Source organism: Eucyclogobius newberryi, unplaced genomic scaffold (assembly GCF_026437365.1).
Source record: "Eucyclogobius newberryi isolate DKJ021-1_F unplaced genomic scaffold, fEucNew1.0.hap1 SCAF_10, whole genome shotgun sequence".
NCBI classification, from domain to species: Eukaryota; Metazoa; Chordata; class Actinopteri; order Gobiiformes; family Gobiidae; genus Eucyclogobius; species Eucyclogobius newberryi.
Genome location: NW_027315724.1, coordinates 23,277,122 through 23,294,326, shown reverse-complemented (window position 1 = coordinate 23,294,326; position 17,205 = coordinate 23,277,122). Strand labels below are relative to the sequence as shown.

Below are 17,205 nucleotides of genomic sequence, written 5' to 3'. Positions count from 1 at the left end.
CTAGTTTTAAGATTTTACTTCAGTAACAGTGAATCTCCCATACAGTTACACACCATTAAATTATGAAGTCTAGAATGATGTGAACGTCACCTGTAAACAACGCTCCCATCGTGCACATACTCACAAAAATACATGTTGTGTTCCCATGTTATCTGGGGACAATTGACTCTACTTTCCTAACTTTATCCCATTTTAACTGATTTCTCATTTTTAAATCATATTGCTCATCATCACAGGGATCTGATTTTTGTCCTATAATCTGTCCTATACAGATTTTATGACAATATGACGCACTGCGCAATGGACACGGGAAATTAAGGAGAGTAACATTTCCTGCCCTAGGACAAAACACAAGTCATAGCTGGAATTGAAGAACAAAGCAGTAGATGACCCTCGACAACTGAGCCATTGAAAAACTGGTGCCAACGTTCTCCAAAACTCAATAAAGATCTAGTCACATTATTAGTCATTACATGCATTTATTGGAGGAAGAAATTTGCCATACATTTCTTTGTGATTACCAGCACATTTCAATTAATTTATCAAATTATTATTTAAAAAAAAAAAAAAGAAAATCTAAAAATTAAAGCATTGCAAAGAGTGGGGGGGTGGCAGCACAACGAGGTTGATTTCAGGTACAGTAAAACAGGGCGCTCTCACGGCAGCACCCCCTTGTGGCCACCTGTACGAGTTTCTATTACAAAAAATTGACTTTATTTTGGTACCTGCACCCCAATGCAATCAACAATTAACCATTCAATAACAACTTTTCTGTCCAACCCTCACCCCAAGAAAAAGGAAAGAAAAGGTCTAAAGTAAGGTAAAGTTAAATAAATAAAAAATAAATGATTATTTTAAAGTAACCGAACAAAAAGTACATTTGCGGTGTTTTGAAGGCAACAGATCGAGTTGTAACAAAAATAGGACCAATGGATGACCAGAGCAAGGACAACAAGGATCAAGACGTTTTCTCTATATAATGCCAACAACAACGACGGCCGGAGGAGGAAACCACAAGATCAAGACAGCAAAGATTAAATTGTAAATATCAAAAACCAGTTTCTTTATGAATTTCTATAGCGGTTTAAACATCGGTATTGTACTAACTTTCCAGGCAAATCAACATGAGACGTCAGCCGCTAGGAGGCTTGGGACATTAATTCCTGAGGGGGATGAAGTGAGCAAAACACAAAACCCGTTTACTCTGGTGGAGGTCCAACGGAAGGGAGACAGATGGAAATGTGGATGTCTAAACGGACAGATCTAAAAACAGATTTAGTCCTGTTTAAAGCCGACAGGCCCACTCTGAGTCAAGCGTTCGGCTATGTTAAGTCGATGACAGTTAAAATGTTCCATAAGAGCAAGTGGTAGTGTGCAGACTGTCTTTGGTTAGTGTTTTGTCCACTTGCGTCTTGATGGCTGCTCTTTATCGATGCAGATGCTTTTATTGTCAGTTTTTGAACTCTTCTCTGCCCTCTTCTTTTGTCTCCAGTGTTTAAGTGTTTCCGTTGTAGCTGTAGTTTACACTTTGCTTGAGTCAGTCAAGCAGTTTGTCATTTCTTGACTTCAGTCCCTTATTGTAGAAAGTTTTATTCAGAAAAAGGTCAGAAACATTTGAGAGGAACCAGTCACGGTGCGGTTACAGCATTGTTCTCTTTCATCCTTATCGTCCCTGTGGTCACAAAGTAAAGGAGTTGTTAGATGGGAAAAGGTGAAGGTATTTCAGTGAATATCTCTATTAAATGTTCACAGATACACAAAACTACTATCGAAACTAATCTGCCCCTTCTTTCCAGTTATGAATTACATTAAGATATGCCGTGAAATTGAGTGGAGCAATTATTTGTTATTTAGTTCTTGAATTCATATATCGATCATACAACTGAAAACTTTAGCAGTGATAGTTGAAAACATTACACTATACATTTCCATTTAAATGACATACATTCATTAATTGCGAACAGTAACTTTTGTGGGAGGAACTTCGGTATAAAAAGGATATTTGTCTTACCTTAAAAGCTCACGGTGCATCTTTTCCTGTGTCTAAACTGGCTTCTAGTAGCAGCTCCTCCAAGTCCTGTCCACAGCTGACACTCACTGCACAATGACATCAAATAACCACTTTAGCGCTTTGAGTACAAACAGATGGACTCGTGTGTTCTGACCTCAACTCACCGTGCTCCATGACACAGCTGCCAGGTTTGGGGCTGTCCGAGTCCAGTAAATGGAGGGAGAACTCCGTCTTCAGACCGTTGGGCAGAACGGCAGAAATGTCCTCTTCTTCTCCGGTCAGAGCCTCACTGAAACACTCGTCTGCAGAGCTTTCGGCTGAGCCGTCGTCAGCTTCCTCTGGTTGTAGGTTAGACTCCTGCATTTCTGTCGCTGGCACCTGCTCTTCATTGCTCTGTTCAGCTTCCAGTTCCACTCTTTGCATTTCCGGGTTTTGACTTGCTACCGTTGCACTGGATTCATGAGCAGTCATTAGTTGACTGTCATCTGGCTGCTCCATCTCTGGTAACGTCTCTGTGACTGGCTGTTGTAGCTCATGCTTCTCTTTGTCCTCTAGAAGACTACCAACGTCACTATCCAACTCACAGGGGGGGTCAGATTGGGGGCTTTTAGTGCTCTGTGCTGTGTCCTTGGTCAGTGATTGAGGTAAAGTGTGCTCTGGTGGGGAATCTGTCCCCTGTGCGCTTGGTTCTAAATCTCTAGTGTTTAAAGTGCCTGTTGTTGTGTCCTCTGCTGGTTGAATTAACAACTCCTTCAGTGTGTTGGTTTGCGGCGCATTTAGTGTTGCTTCTGGACTCTGCTCCGAGTTCAAAGCAGAAGTTCTCATGTTTTCTGTGATTGAAGTTGTGTCAGTGTTAACAGATGTCTTTGAGAGGTTTTCCCTCTTGCTGGTAGCTTGCGCTTGCGCTTGCTGTTGCTCAGGAGGACTCTCTACTCGAGTAACCATGAAGATCTTATGTCCTCGACCTGGACTGGACACTGAAATGCAGCGGCCTGGAGAAGGTGGGGTGCCGGTGGGCACTGCAGCCTCGGTGATGGTGATGTTGCAGATGCTGCTCTGGCCCTCTGTAGCAGGAGGGGCAGGAGGAGGGGCGGGAGGAGGGGCAGCAGGAGGAGGGGCAGGTGGGGCAGGAGGAGGAGGGTCATTTATGGCTGGGGCAGAGGGAGTTTTACAGACCACCACCACCTCCTCCTCATCCTCAGTATCTGAGTCTGAGTCCACAACTGCAGGCGGATCAGTGCTCTCATCTGATTGGCTGCCTGCCACTGCTCCACTTTCTGGTTTCTCTTCTTGTTCTTCTTTCTTTGGTCCTTCACCTTGGTCCGCTGAACTCTGACCCTCCTCTTCTTCTACTCCAGTGCCATCTTCAGTGGCAATCTCAGCCATACTGGCAGATAGCCTCATTTTCTGCTCATTCTCCTCTTTCTCTTTAGCCAGAATAAAGTTTCTTTTGCATCCATTCTGGATCTCTGTCAGCAGAGCACGCTGCGTTTCAATGAAGCTTTTTACCTATTGTAAACAAACATAAAACACATGTCGTATTAACTAGGTTTATACGGCACATTTGTCATGACACTCAAAGCACTTTCAATTGCATTCTTCATTCAATCCACACATTCATTCAATCCAAACTGCCTTCCTTGCAGCACCAGTTTTATTTACATTGCAATGTTTCAGCCCGTGGCCTTCAACAGGTTTATATGTAGAAGAGAAGCCATCTTAAATAGGGCGTGGCTAGTTCTGCCACAGGGTGCCATTATAAGCGCACCTACAACAGTAATGCAATTGTAAATTGTAGTATTTACATCCAGCTTCTCTGCAAGGAAGACTGTGCACGAGAGTGGTGTTCTTTCAGTTTGACGAGCTGTCCTCCTCTTCTGTTCCAGTTTGAATGTGGGAGTTTTTTCTATTTTTAAGCTACTATTGTAGCCATAGCTGCCCAGAAGCAGACTGACAGAAGAAAGACTACAAATCTGTGACATCGGCACTCACTTATTACTCACTCAACCCACCTTACATGAATGTGGTGTGTAAGTGTTTTGCCCAAGGACACAACAACAGTTTGCTCTAGAGCCACTGCTGCCCCCCTGTGGCACCTGTTGATGCCAGCGGTCACCCATCCAACTTGCTGCAGTGTGGGTGTGGTGTTCTCGCAGTGGATGGCTCACATTAGGACTGAAGCTCTGTGGTGCTCTTATTCATTTATGTTTATTTGGTCAGGACAGTGCATGTTAATGAAGGTACATGATATACATGCTGTAAACACGCACCATTGTTCTGCCTGCATGCAAAAATACACTCATTCATACAGCAGTACATATGGAAACTGGAGGGTGAAGTGTCTTGTCCAATGACATAGCAACAATAAGCCCACCACCCCCCGTTACACCTGGCCTTTAAGCGGTCTCCCATCAAAGTACTAACCAGGCCCATCCCTGATTAGGTTCAGAGATCGTGGATTGACAAATTGGTGAGGTCACCAGCTTTAATCGGACAATTGCGTGATCTATTTATTGATTTAGGAAGAAGGCTGCAGTGGGCTTTGGCGTCCATCGAAAATTCCAAACCAACAGAAAGAATCCTGAGCACCACCACACTGCACAGCGTGTGGTTCGAGTCTCTCTTGTACTTTTAATCCAATGGAATGTTGGAGCGGCACCGCGGGCAGTGTGAGCCCTGCTGAGCTTCTGACATTGGGCATTCTCAAAGTAGTTTGGCTGTTACTTATGCTATCATTCTTCTATCGATCATTCAATATGTCAAATGTGCTCTGTAAAACATTACAGTGGGTATGTCTGGAGTTAAACCGACTAATTCCCTTTCTCTCACCGTTTCTTTTTTGGGCTCTCGGTCCAGGTCCAGGCGCAGCAGAGAGGTGTTGACTTTTAGAGCGAGAGACAGAGCCATGAGTCCTCCGGTTTTAATCTCATTCTCCCGAAGGTCCAGACGCAGCAGCCGAGGACTTTCTGCAATGAACTCCGCTATAGCTACCGCACCTGAAATAAAAGATGAAAAAAAGTTTGCCAAAAATAGAGTGAACAGTAGAAAGTAAAAAGACGCACGCTTGTACCTTCACAAGACAACTTGGTAGAAGCCAGGCCCAGTCTGAGCACGGAGCGGTTGGCGATCAGTCCGTCTTTCAGTTTGTGGATGCCTTCATTACTCACGGAGTTATGGCCCAGGTTCAGAGTCTCCAGGCTCTGTGTGCATGGCTGGAAACAAAAGAGATGTGCTAAGTTTTAAGCCTTAACACTTTTGTATGAATCTAAAACTCACAATGACATTTATACAAGAATGTTTAAATGACAACGCCTTTGAGTGACTTATCAACAACCTTAATAGCTATTGTAATCAATTCCGTAGAGTACAAAGTTCAAGATTTATAAGATAAAAATATTGGAATTGCACAACTTTATGGCCTAAAAGCAAAGCCACCATTTGATTCTAAAATAGAAGATGTAATGTTTAATTCACTGTAATTACAAGCCTGAATCTTGTCAGTATATTGCCCTCGGCAGAGCAGTATAACTCAGCTGTCAAGTCACTTACATTAATAGGGCTGTGTACTTTGAGGAAACGGAAATGTTTCTAAGATAAAGTCTACTAAATGTTGGGGGGAAACCAATCATCCCATCTAAAAACAAATGTGTGAGAAATGCTTCAGGTCTGTGGCGCACCAGTGCAGCAGCGAGGTAACCCATGCCATTGTGGGTAAGCTGGTTGTTCCATAGCACTAAAGTGACAAGGCCTTTCCTTTGCTCTTTCAGTCCTTCACAAATATAGGCCAGACCTGTCACAAGACAAAAACATTGTTGGACACACAGAATCCAAAACAGGATTAAAACTGTACCGACATGCAAGACATACAACATTAAACAAAATGACAGAGCTGCTCACCAGAGTCAAGGATATGGTTATTGCGCAAGTCCAGGATCTGAATATTGTAGTTAAACTTCAGCAGGTTTCCCAGTTGAGCCGAGTCCTGGAGGCCGTTGAGCTTGTTGTCAGCCAGGTAAAGCTCACGCAGATTCATGTTCATCTTCAAAGCCGTAGCTAAGAGTGAAGAGTAGGTCGTAAGCACCAAAGCTACCCAAAAACAACCCATTCTAGTTTTCCTCTTACCAAGTAACATTAGTGGCCTGCCCGATAACCCTGCATTCTCCAGGTGGAGCACAGCCAGGCTGCCGCTGATCCGAAGCGCTCTGGCAACAAAGGGAGCAGAGTGGTCCAGGAGAGGCGTGTTACGGGCGTCCAGATACTGCAGAGAGCTCGTCTGAAAGAGAAGCACAGTGAACGAGTAAGTGGAATCCAGAATTTATAATGCTTTTGTCTGCAATATAGCTGTACTCTATGACGCTCATGGATCATTTTTATATTTTGGACATTTTAAATGGCAATACTGGTCCAATAAGACTCGATAAAAAAGTAACAAGTCCCCCGGTGGTCGCACTTATAGCAAGCAGATGATTTAATGACAAATTGACTACATGAAGCTGCTGAATGCTACATTTGCAGGGTGAAAACAATTACTAAAATACGCACGACTCGATCTGAATACAACTGTGAGAAGAACAACTATAGCATGGTTAAAGCTCTTCAAGTTATAATATGTCCGCTTAATCAATCCTTACCTTTCTCATCATGTGAGCGGCAGCCTGCCATCCCCGTGTGCCAATGTGCTTGTTGAAGGAGATGTTAAGGTGTGTGGCGGACTCGTAGTACTCAATCATATCAAACAAAGCGGATGCACCCTAAAAATTAAGATGAACAGAAATAAGGCTGAGGAGAAAGGCCAATACATTTGAATACCAGGGTGGACTAAATATATTGTGGATGAGGTTTGAAGTTGACTTTTCAAACCAAATAAAATGTGGATTTTTAATTGTTGACTTTATCGGAGTAATAAAAAGGTAAAGAACGTGAAATCTTACAGTCTACCTTGCCTTATATGGACTATTGAACAGTTTGAAATCGTTGTATCATTGTTGAATTGCAGCTTCATTTACGTCACAGAAACTCATGCAAACAAAACCAAAACAGTTGTGCAAGTTTTGTATCAATTCAACCACATCGAGTAACTGCCTTCTCAATAGAACCAGATTTTAGACTTGTACATGCGTAGTACTGAGAGATACTGTGAGGGCCAGCAAATAGCAGTATCTTTCTGCCTGAATACAGACATTCCTAAATGTGTTTACACAAGAGGAGTTCAACGGAAAAAAGCACTACAGTGTAATAAAAAGGCAGTACGTATTCATCCGATGCAGTCTGGTACTTTGGGCCGAATAAAAGACATAGTATTTTTCTTACGTCTTCATCCAGGTTTGTCTGTTCAAGGTCTATCACTTTAAACTGGACCCGCTTTAAGATTTCCTCGAGAGCTTCACAGGATTTGTAGTCCAGCTTCTCGCCTAGTAACGAACACACACAGAAAGTCAATACATTCTTTTAATTTCAGTACATAGTTGGACTGTTTTACCCCTCACCTTTTAGATCCAAGCATTCATTCCGCTGTGTCAGGTCGTTTAGTTCCTGCAGAAACCAAAAGTAAGGGAGTCAGCGATATACATTATTCAAATACTTTAGAACACACAGTAAGTATTTGCACCCTTCATGGTTTCTGAATTTTCGCACATTAATCATACGTAAATGATTCAGATTGTCAAACTTCTCCTACGCAGCTCAGAGTAGAATAAAGATCAGAGTTCTCAGACTAGAGCCACAGATTGAGACTGAATAGTTCAGATGACAACAACTCGATCTGTTGGAACGCTCCTGGACGAACGAGGGATACAACGATTTGACAAACTAATTTGAATATTTTACAAAGACAACACAAGTAATCATAAAATGCAGTTTAAAAAATGTGAATCTATATCTTACTCTCAAAATAGTAATTGCAATTTTGGGGGCAGCTTTTAACAAATAAAACAGTAATTTCAATAATTTGCATTCTCTGTTTGCTTGTTTGGTCTTTGTTGTTGAAATTAGTTTGATGAAAATATTTAGGGGTGAGGAATGTGCGAAACATTCTGAAATCAGGAAGTGTGCAAAAGCTTTTTCTTCCAAATGTATTCACTTTCACAAGCCAGGGGCCAAAAGTAGTACTTTTTGCTGTGAAATGTTAAAAATTCTGCAATCAGAACCAAAATAACAACCATTTTGTTGTGATGTAGGCCTAATATTTATCTTCCAAGCCTGTATTAAACCTGTGGAGGCTCATCCCTTCATTGTCATGTTGTCTGTGGCCCTCTGCTCCAGATATGTTTGGACACCCCTGCTCGAAGAATTGTACAATGTACATTGTATTTTTTTCCTGGATTACCACCAGATGGCGTCAAGGTGAAAGACAAACATTTGGAGTTCCCAACAGATAGATTAAATACACTGGAATGCATAAATGTGCATAAATCAAACAAAACACTACTTCTGGTATTGTTTTTTGACAAGGGACCAATACATATACAAAAGCAAAAAGGACATTATATAGAGAATTCAAATATTGACAATTATACCCTTTACAGAAGCTTATAAGTGTTGTAATTTAAAATAAATCAGATGCAGGTGGGATTATCTATAGTATTATTCTAGATATGAAAACAGCCCAGTCACTAGGAAAGGCCAAACGTGTCGCTGGGTTTCTGTCTGGTCCATTCACAGTAAACCCTTTGACCTTTAGTCTCGTGCCACTGTGTATTTACCGTGAGGCTCTGACATTTCCCTCCATGACTTCACCAGCCTAAACCAAGAGTTCTGATCAATCTTTGCTCACAATTTAACTCAATGAATTAAGAAGATGTGATTTGTACCAATACGCTCATTATAATATGTAAACCAAACCCTTCAGGAGACCTAGTGAAGTGACATAAATGCCCGTATAGAGCAGGTGCCATGTCCTCCCAGAAGACCAGCGCCAGCGGCTCAGGGAGCTGAAGGAGTGATACAGTTTTTCCAAAGTTCCAGGCTTCAAGACTCCCAGAGGAGTCAGTGCAAAGGAGCATTCAACACACAGCTGCTAAAGAGCCAGTCTCATAAACACAACCAAACAAGTGGCCAGCCAATGCATAACCTGCGTGCCGGGGGCTGGGGAGGCACCACTTGTACAGTGGAGGGGGGCTCATAAAGAAAGCATTTAGAAAAACTGGAAACGCAGCGTGCCTAGTCGCCCTCAGCTTCCAGCCATTTGCTACGACTTACTTGTACGTGGCGGTTACAGCAAATGACTAAGCAGAAATGACTGGATGTGTCAGTGATAGGCCTGTCATGGGAACAGATTTTGAAGTGTGATATATTGTTATAGAAATAAACTATTACATTTAAACTAGGGCTGCAACTACAGTAACTCTTATTCTGCTGATAATATGATATGGAGCCCAAAAAAATATTGCTCCAGCTTTCATTTTGTGAACAATGGATCGTAGTAATTAAGTCGAGGCCTCGAAAGAAAAAAATACTTTAAGCCGATGAGTTTAAATGCTCTGAACATGGGGACTGGCCGTGCAGCAGTTTTCACACATCGACAAGTGAACTTCACCCATGGTCTTTAAGCTGATGGTGGGTTTATTTCCTACTAGTACTTATTCTCATTCAGATGCAAGCCAAATTTGTCAGAGCAAGAAAGTGGGATTAAAGCGGTTAATAAAGCAGTTCATTACCACATGCACACAAACCACCAAATGCATCTTGCGGGAAGACTACAAAAGAGCAGTATCATAACACAGCCAAGTCTGTGTGATATTTGAGGCAGTGCTCACAGAGGGATTACTGAGCACATGACTATTCTGGCTAACTGGCTGAAAGCACAATAAGACAGAAATATCCACACGACAAGAAAAGATCCCTTTAGAGTTTATGCAACAACAAAAAACATTTTATATGAGGTTATAAGGGTCCCGGAGCTACAAGTGACTAGAACATGCTTTAGTATCATCATTGTGTCTTATACATTTAGTATTTTGTACATTTCAGTTGAGAGCAGTAATAGAAGACAAAGCAGCCAGAACACAAATATTACCTTGAATAACGCACAGAATTGTTGAGGTGAATTACCTGAATCTGTTTGAGCACTTTTGGCAGAGGTTTACAATTGAGTTTCTGACAGGCCAGTTTGTACGCAGAAAGGATCTCTTCCACGGTCACATTTTGAGCTGCAAAACACAGAACAGGGAAGTGAATTTTGTGAAGTCATTGAAGCTTTCGTTTATCGTTTTCATCCATAATGTGACGTGACCCGTAGGAACTTTCTTGGAGTTCACTAAAAGAGTGTGTTGTGTCTTTACCATCCCAGAGCTGCAGGGCCTAACTTCTGTCAGATGACTGGACACTTTCAGCTCAGAGACTTTGTGAGACATAAAGTTAGGTACAAGATATTCAGCTTAACAAACGCTTTTCTCAATAGTGATACACAGCGGTCCAATTAACAGCTTTTTTTATTTCATGTTTTAAAACTCAATAATCTAGAAGCAACAGGTCAAAGTGGAGTAGAGCAGTTTAAAGACCACTGAACACGAAAATGACCAGAACAAGTCAACACCACCTCAGACATCAGCTAGTGAAACATTCTGAACATTTTGGGTTCTCAAGGTGGAGAAAATATAAAAAAAATGTTGCAATTGTTGTCTCAGTTATAATAAAAGCTAATAAAAGACCTGACCACTAAGTGGTTTAAAGTGTAATCATCCTAACGGTGTATAACGTATAATTTCGTGCAGAACTTCGTTGACTAAAAGGGAGCGTGGCAAATAGGCTTGTCACTATATTAACTTGCCTCTCAATAAATGAAAGTTGGAAGAATATTTTTTTGGGCTCAATAATTATTGTGTTAATGTGTTGAGTTTCTTGTACTGCACATTTGAGCTGTAGAGGATCGAATAATTAACTTGAACTCATTTATAATACCAACTACTTTCCTTCTGATGTTATTTTTATTAAAGTGTAATTGTCCTGCTTTTGGGTTATTGTAGTAGTGGTATAAAGTAGGTTGAATATAATACAATGTGCATCAAAATATGTAACTCACAGTCCAAGTGGCAAATCTCTCAAAAGTATTAGATGACTATTAGTTTGGGATTTTACACCATAGAAACTCTGTATTGTGTGAAAAAGCTAAATATTTATTTGGGTGGCACTTTGAGGTGAATGATCTCTTTTCCGTGCGATGATGGATCAGTAAATTATTGCCTGAACATTGATATTGAGATAAGTGAACGTACAGAAAACTCATATGCACTAATGAAACATCATCACTTCATCTGAAAGAGGTTCAGTTTGAGATGAAATGAGGTTCAGTGTCTGGCTTCTCCACTTCTAAAAGATCAAATGTGATCTAGGTTCTATCTAAACTTATGATCATACCTATATGTTATCTATACCACGTCGCAGACTCATTGGACTATAAAGAGGCAAACGTGGGAATAAACTCTTGCTGTGTGCGATTCCAATATTTGGGCCGGCCTGGTGGATGGGTCAGTACAGTGTGTTCATTTGGACACAATGTCTTTGGAAAGTGTTATTGTACAGCGTTACTGTGGCGCAAGTTTGTAAACATTTCCTGAGGGAAGGTGAGGTTTGGGGGGCGGGGGGTTTAAGACGGGACCGTACACAAGATTAGGATGTGTAAATAGGTGATTCATTTAAAAGGAAAGCTTAAGAGGAGAAGGAGAAAGACCAGTGACTCAGGAACAGCCACATTACTGTACATGAATATAGTAAAAGCCAGTTTATTGCAGTTTATTGTAGTTAAAAGTGCCTGAGCCTCGATATAGAGCTGGGACATGTTCTGCTGCAGAGCTTTGCGTGCGCTCTTTTGTTTCATTGCCCAGCCTGCTGCTGCTCGCACATGTACAATGGGAGGAGCAAAAGGTGGTAGGTAAAAGGGCCGTGATAAGGGAGTGGAGGAAGCAGAATGGTCTGAACAAGTTCAAACTAATTACAAACACTTACTTTGACATCTTACTGAGAAGAGTTATTAGTTCATACAAAATAGTCAATAGTACCAGGGGGTTTATAGCTTGTAGAATTGCACAAATCTAACAGTTTTGTCACTTCATTAATCAAATTTATTTTGTGGCAGTCTTGTCTGGCAGAGTCCTGGATCCACTCCAGAAAATGACGTCATTTCCTCCCCCCCCAAATACAATTTATAATTTACACACGCAATATATTGCAATGAATGGAAAAATTAAGACCCATAGAGATGTTACTGAAATTAAATCTATAGCTTGGTCTTATGCAGACCCCTCAATGTGGGGGCAGACAATCTGGAGATATGACATGCAAATGCAGCCAACTCCTATTTGACATGCAAGTGCCAGAGCCTAAAATACCACAGGCCCTGTTCACACTGTAGTGTTTTGGACAGTGACAGCGGCGTCATTCACACAGGACAGCTGACTGTCAGAGAAGGACTGGGCTCTGTTCATCAGCGACATGTAGCAAAACACAACGGCCACAGTAACTCTGAAGTATACCATCTAATCATTTTGCACTTGATTCAATACATACAAGATGAAAACCATCATATATTATTTTACAGTTGGAGCCCTGCTTTAGCAAAATGGCTTCTGTCCATTCTCTGAGGCTAGACTTATCAGTGTGTAACTTGGTCCGGAGCCACTGTACACAACATGTCACGGGTCGCAGAGCCACAAAACCTGGTGCCAAGAGAGCTTTTGTTGGATGCTGTGACACGTCCGCAGAAGCACCGGGTTTCCAAGGAAAATCAATCATTATAATAGCAATGGTAATATAGCGGTAATAGCGATGGTAAACAACTGTTTAGAATGAATAATGATCATTCACGATGACTAATGCTATGAAGCAAAGCCACACTCTGAGAAGTCCAGGAATAACTGGATGTGAGGTAAATGTGCCCAGAACAGCCAACACTCATGTCGGGACAAAGACAATGGGATAACTACAAAAGTTATCTTTGGCTTTACAACTTCCCATTTATTGTTCACAGGACAATGATTTTATTTGCCACTAGTTAACACTTAGGACAGTGTTACTTACAACAGTGTGTGCCAATGGCAGGTACCTCAAAAATCAACTGGACAACGTTGAGCATTATGAAATGAGAGTGGCTGGAAATGGAAATACAACACCTCAGTTGCCTCCTATTGTTCCTTAGAGCCTTCTGCTGCCTGAAGCTTGGCTCATTTTTATCCATGAAAATACTCACCTCTGCTAGAGGTCTCTAAAAAGGTATTCTATTGCACATTTTAAAGTAACTTCTGACCTTTTCATAAACTGTATAATACAGCGGCTAAATGCTGATGGCATTAGAGGGCAGATGAGACACTTGATGCACAGATAAAGAATGTGTTTGTGCCACTGTGCATTTCCATAGAAGGAAAATGCTGTAACTATGATATTCAATATAAGAATAGGGCAATTAAGCAGCAATTATATCCTTCATTATTAAACAAGTACTGACAATTAATTGCTTTGTTGCACAGAAGAGTAACTCCATGGAAATGCTATAAAAAGGTCTACTGGAGTGATCTGTGGAGAGGAGAGCCAACTTAGAATAAGAATTTATGTATTTCAAGGATATTTTCAGCAAAATGCCTGTAATTGAATACATGCAAGATAAACTTAATGCCATACTGTAGAACATTCCAGACAAAGTAATTGCATGTCCAAGCTGTCAGCGCAGATCATTGAGACCATCCTCACCTCCTCCATCACCGTCTGGTACGCTGGAGCCACAGCCAGGGACAAACAGAGACTACAACGTCCTTTGCTATCTGAGAAGCCTATTTTATTTTGATCCTATAGCAGATTTATATTGTTTTTCTTTTTGAGTTTGTACAAGTTGTTTTATCATTGTTCATTTTTTTATGTTGCACTGAATCACCAAAGCAAGTTCCTATGTTTGTGAATTATTTTCATTAGTAATGGAAATAAACCTTTTCTGATTCTGATGTCCATGAAGATAAGCAGTTGAAAAGCTAAAATAAAGCTACCACTGTTTCCTAAGGTGCATGCCCTGGACAAGCCCATCTTTTTGTCAATTAACACAGTTAATAACACAGTTAACTGGTATTGTTTATCACGGAATGATCCATACTTATTGCCAAAATGGAACATGAATATCATTGCAATTTTTGTTTTGGAGTTATCCAAAATAAGAATGTCAAGTATATGTTTTATAATAAATGCAATTGAAAAAAAAATAAAAGAACAGTATCTTGCGGTGTAATTTTCTGAACAGTGGTATAGCAGGCATATTAATACGGTCCATTCATATTTTGTGTGATATTTAAAGTGCATACGACAAGCATCTAATGATTATCACAATTTGTTTGGGGGCAGAGTCTGTGCTAAATATTATCAAGTTACAGTTTGTCAAGATTTTTTTTTTAAATGAAAAACAGAATCCCTCAGTGAAGCAACATAACTGATCCAATTTAAATAGCTTAAACATTCATTTAACTAAATAAAAAAATTACTAGTAGGTTTTATTGCTTGTGAAATCACAACTTTTTTTACATTTTGGTCCTTGTAATTTACAGTATGGTTGCTAGGTAGCAGTAGTGGAATAACCTATATCAATGTCACATGCTGCTGCTCATGTCCAACCAGGAAGTACAATTATAAACTTCTTCCCAGACAATTCTTTTGGTAAATCCTTAAATAAAATCATGGTAAATACATTTTACTGAAATGTATGGTCTAATAACATGTGATATACACTTTAAACTTCAGCCAAAAGATACAATTTGTTCTATACATCGTTTAAATATTAAATCAGGATCATGAAAAAAAAAAAAAAAAAAATTAAGGAAGTACCAAAACCCTGCAGTATTTCTGTACCGTGTTATAGTTTCGACACAGTTTCACCTAATTTATACAACTAAAATATTGTATGTTTGCTGTTGAAGATGATTGAAACCATTATAATGAATAAATAATAACAACTGGCACTATATTGTGGTGCCACTTTGCATTGTAGAGCCGTCTGTTGACTTAACAAACAGGTAGCCACTGTGAAGAAGGCACACCCCAAGGAGTGGTGAAAGTCACACAGCTGCATTGGGCATATTGTACATTAGAGCGTGACGGCCAATCACATTATCTTAGCTGTGGGTGTTGAAGTGAAGCGTGTTCCGACAGGCACAACGTTATATGGGGCTCTTCATAGAAAACAGTGAGAAAAGTGGTTACCGTGTCTCCAGGGGTCTTTTGGCTCCACAGCTCCAGACACGATGTCCTCGTCTAAAGGAAATGTCACTCTTTTACCACTGGTTTTGAGTTTGTCTTCTGCTTCGTCGACAGCAGGTGACTCCTTGGTCTGCTCTGTGGTGGGCAGTGCCGTGCCCCCGTTTTGGTCCTCGTCTGGTAAACTTTCGGTCGTGCTCAAAGATGGGTTGTCCAGTGGAGAGAGCTCTGATTCCAAGGCAATATTAGACGGTGTCACGTCTGACGATTCAGCCTCCAAAACACCACTTTCATTCAGACTAAGATCCAAACCAATGTCCATGTCCCCATCACGGCTTTCCCCCGATATTAACTCATTTTCCTTCTCTTCCTTTATTACTGTCCCTCCACCACTGTCCATCGGTGGCTCCTCATTTGATATATCAGAGGGATTTTCTACCATAGGTGTATTTTGTGTATTGCTTTTACTATTTCCATTGACCTCATCTATTTCTTGTCCATCTGGATCCTTGTAATTGTCCTCCTCCGTAGCCTGGAGGTTGTCCGTAAGCTGAGGCATTGGGTAGAGTTTGGTGGTATCAGTTGGAACGATAGTTTGTTTATCACCACTAATGTCCATCATCAGTTCTGAAATGCAGGGCATGACCCCTTCTGAATGATTGCTAGTGTTGTCATTATCTTGGTCATTTGCTTTTGTCTTAATATTGCACACATCTAGACACTGCTCTTCGATATTCATAGTTTCATTTCCAGTAAAAAGGTTTGTTTGACTGTGCCAGACAGGCAGCAAATTGGGTTAAACAGTAACTAAGAACTAACAGGACCTGAGGGCCTTATCGTCTGCCTCTGTCACTGATGTGCAGGCATTCAGCTCCTTACAATTCGACTTTAATCAAAACATCAGCAAATATCGTCCAACACATTATGAAACAGTGGGAAATGGCTCACATTTATAGATCAGCAATACTGAGCCAAAAGATAAAACTTAAAACAGAAAGTACAAAGGCACGTTACAAGTTTTTGGTCAATGTTTTTTTCTCTCCCCTAATTGTAGAAGTTAATCAAACACTACCAATTTGCTCCAGATGTGAACCACAAATGATTGCTTGACTGTCATAACATCTCCACAATAATGTATGAGCCCAGGGAAGTTCATTTACAAAGTGCAGGTAGCTTTGGGCACCTCCATTACGCTAGCGACGTGAGCTTACGGCTAGACACAAACCGATTCATCTGCATGAAATGAGCGAGCCGATGCTAGCGAGCTAAAGTCGTTTCCAACCAAATCCAGGCCTGCAGACGGTCACATGCCCTTTGCCCGGTCCTCGTCCTACACCAGCTTTCAAGTCCATTCTTCAGAGGGAAACAAAGATGTCCAGCTGAAGCTCTTGTTCAGCCTCTGTCGTGCATCACAGCCTCGGAGCGGCGGGAGCGAGGGAAAAAAACAGGCGTCACTCTCCACATATGAGCATGTTTCCAAGGCTAACAGCCGCGGTAGATGCGTACTGTTCCCACACCTGTCCACTGCACCCGGCCAAGTCCCCACAGGAAGGCAATCCACGCGCTACAGCTCACGAAGGTTTCTACCGATTCAGAAAAAGTATGTCGGACCTGTTTTTGTCCATTTCCCTTCGCTAGCAGCTTGTGGAAGTCCAACAACTGTTTGTTGTTCACACGTCTTACGTCATCACGTCGTTACCCACGGAGTCACGCACAGCAGACGCGGCGCTGCGTAGTCGTGGAACAGAAAAGCCAGAAATACCTCTTAATTAACAGAAATATTTTAAATCAGTTGAACGCATAACTTACAAGTTATACCTATCATTAAAATGTATTTCTATAATAAAAATAATTTTGTGCTTCAAAATAGTTAACTAGCCTCATCAGCTTCATAGAATGACCGGCCACCTCGAGAGTGTGAGCTCCACTGCCTCTGGCAGACTTGACATACTTTTATGGAAGTTTTGGCAAACGATACAATTTCTAGTGCTTCAAGGAAAAACTAAGATGACACCTGGAATGTTATGCAC

At 41.1% G+C, this 17,205-nt stretch overlaps 1 protein-coding gene across 2 annotated transcripts; it reads right to left on the bottom strand.

Moving 5' to 3' along the window:
• Positions 1–459: 459 nt before the first annotated feature.
• On the bottom strand, positions 460–16,806 carry ppp1r37 (protein phosphatase 1, regulatory subunit 37). Of its 2 annotated transcripts, XM_072463668.1 has the most exons (13): positions 15,182–16,737; positions 10,061–10,158; positions 7,498–7,543; positions 7,322–7,422; positions 6,643–6,762; positions 6,134–6,284; positions 5,909–6,064; positions 5,689–5,801; positions 5,082–5,223; positions 4,841–5,007; positions 2,176–3,520; positions 2,012–2,097; positions 460–1,672 (listed from the first exon to the last, which is right to left on the bottom strand). In XM_072463668.1, the coding sequence occupies exons 1-12, from the start codon at positions 15,912–15,914 to the stop codon at positions 2,021–2,023; spliced, it is 3,249 nt and encodes a 1,082-aa protein (XP_072319769.1). In that variant the 5' UTR covers positions 15,915–16,737; the 3' UTR covers positions 460–1,672; positions 2,012–2,020. The 2 variants fall into 2 exon arrangements, with proteins under 2 accessions (XP_072319769.1, XP_072319776.1); XM_072463675.1 differs by lacking the exon at positions 460–1,672 and having other exon boundaries at positions 2,011–2,097; positions 15,182–16,806.
• Between the last annotated feature and the right edge of the window lie 399 nt (positions 16,807–17,205).

Coding starts and splice junctions, on each gene's coding strand:
- ppp1r37 (XM_072463675.1), bottom strand. CDS start 15,914: ATGAATATCGAAGAGCAGTGTCTAGATGTGTGCAATATTAAGACAAAA. Junction 6,763..7,321: donor AGACAAACCTGGATGAAGAC/GTAAGAAAAATA, acceptor CTTAATTTTTAG/GGTGCATCCGCTTTGTTTGA. Junction 5,008..5,081: donor TACCAAGTTGTCTTGTGAAG/GTACAAGCGTGC, acceptor CTTTTATTTCAG/GTGCGGTAGCTATAGCGGAG.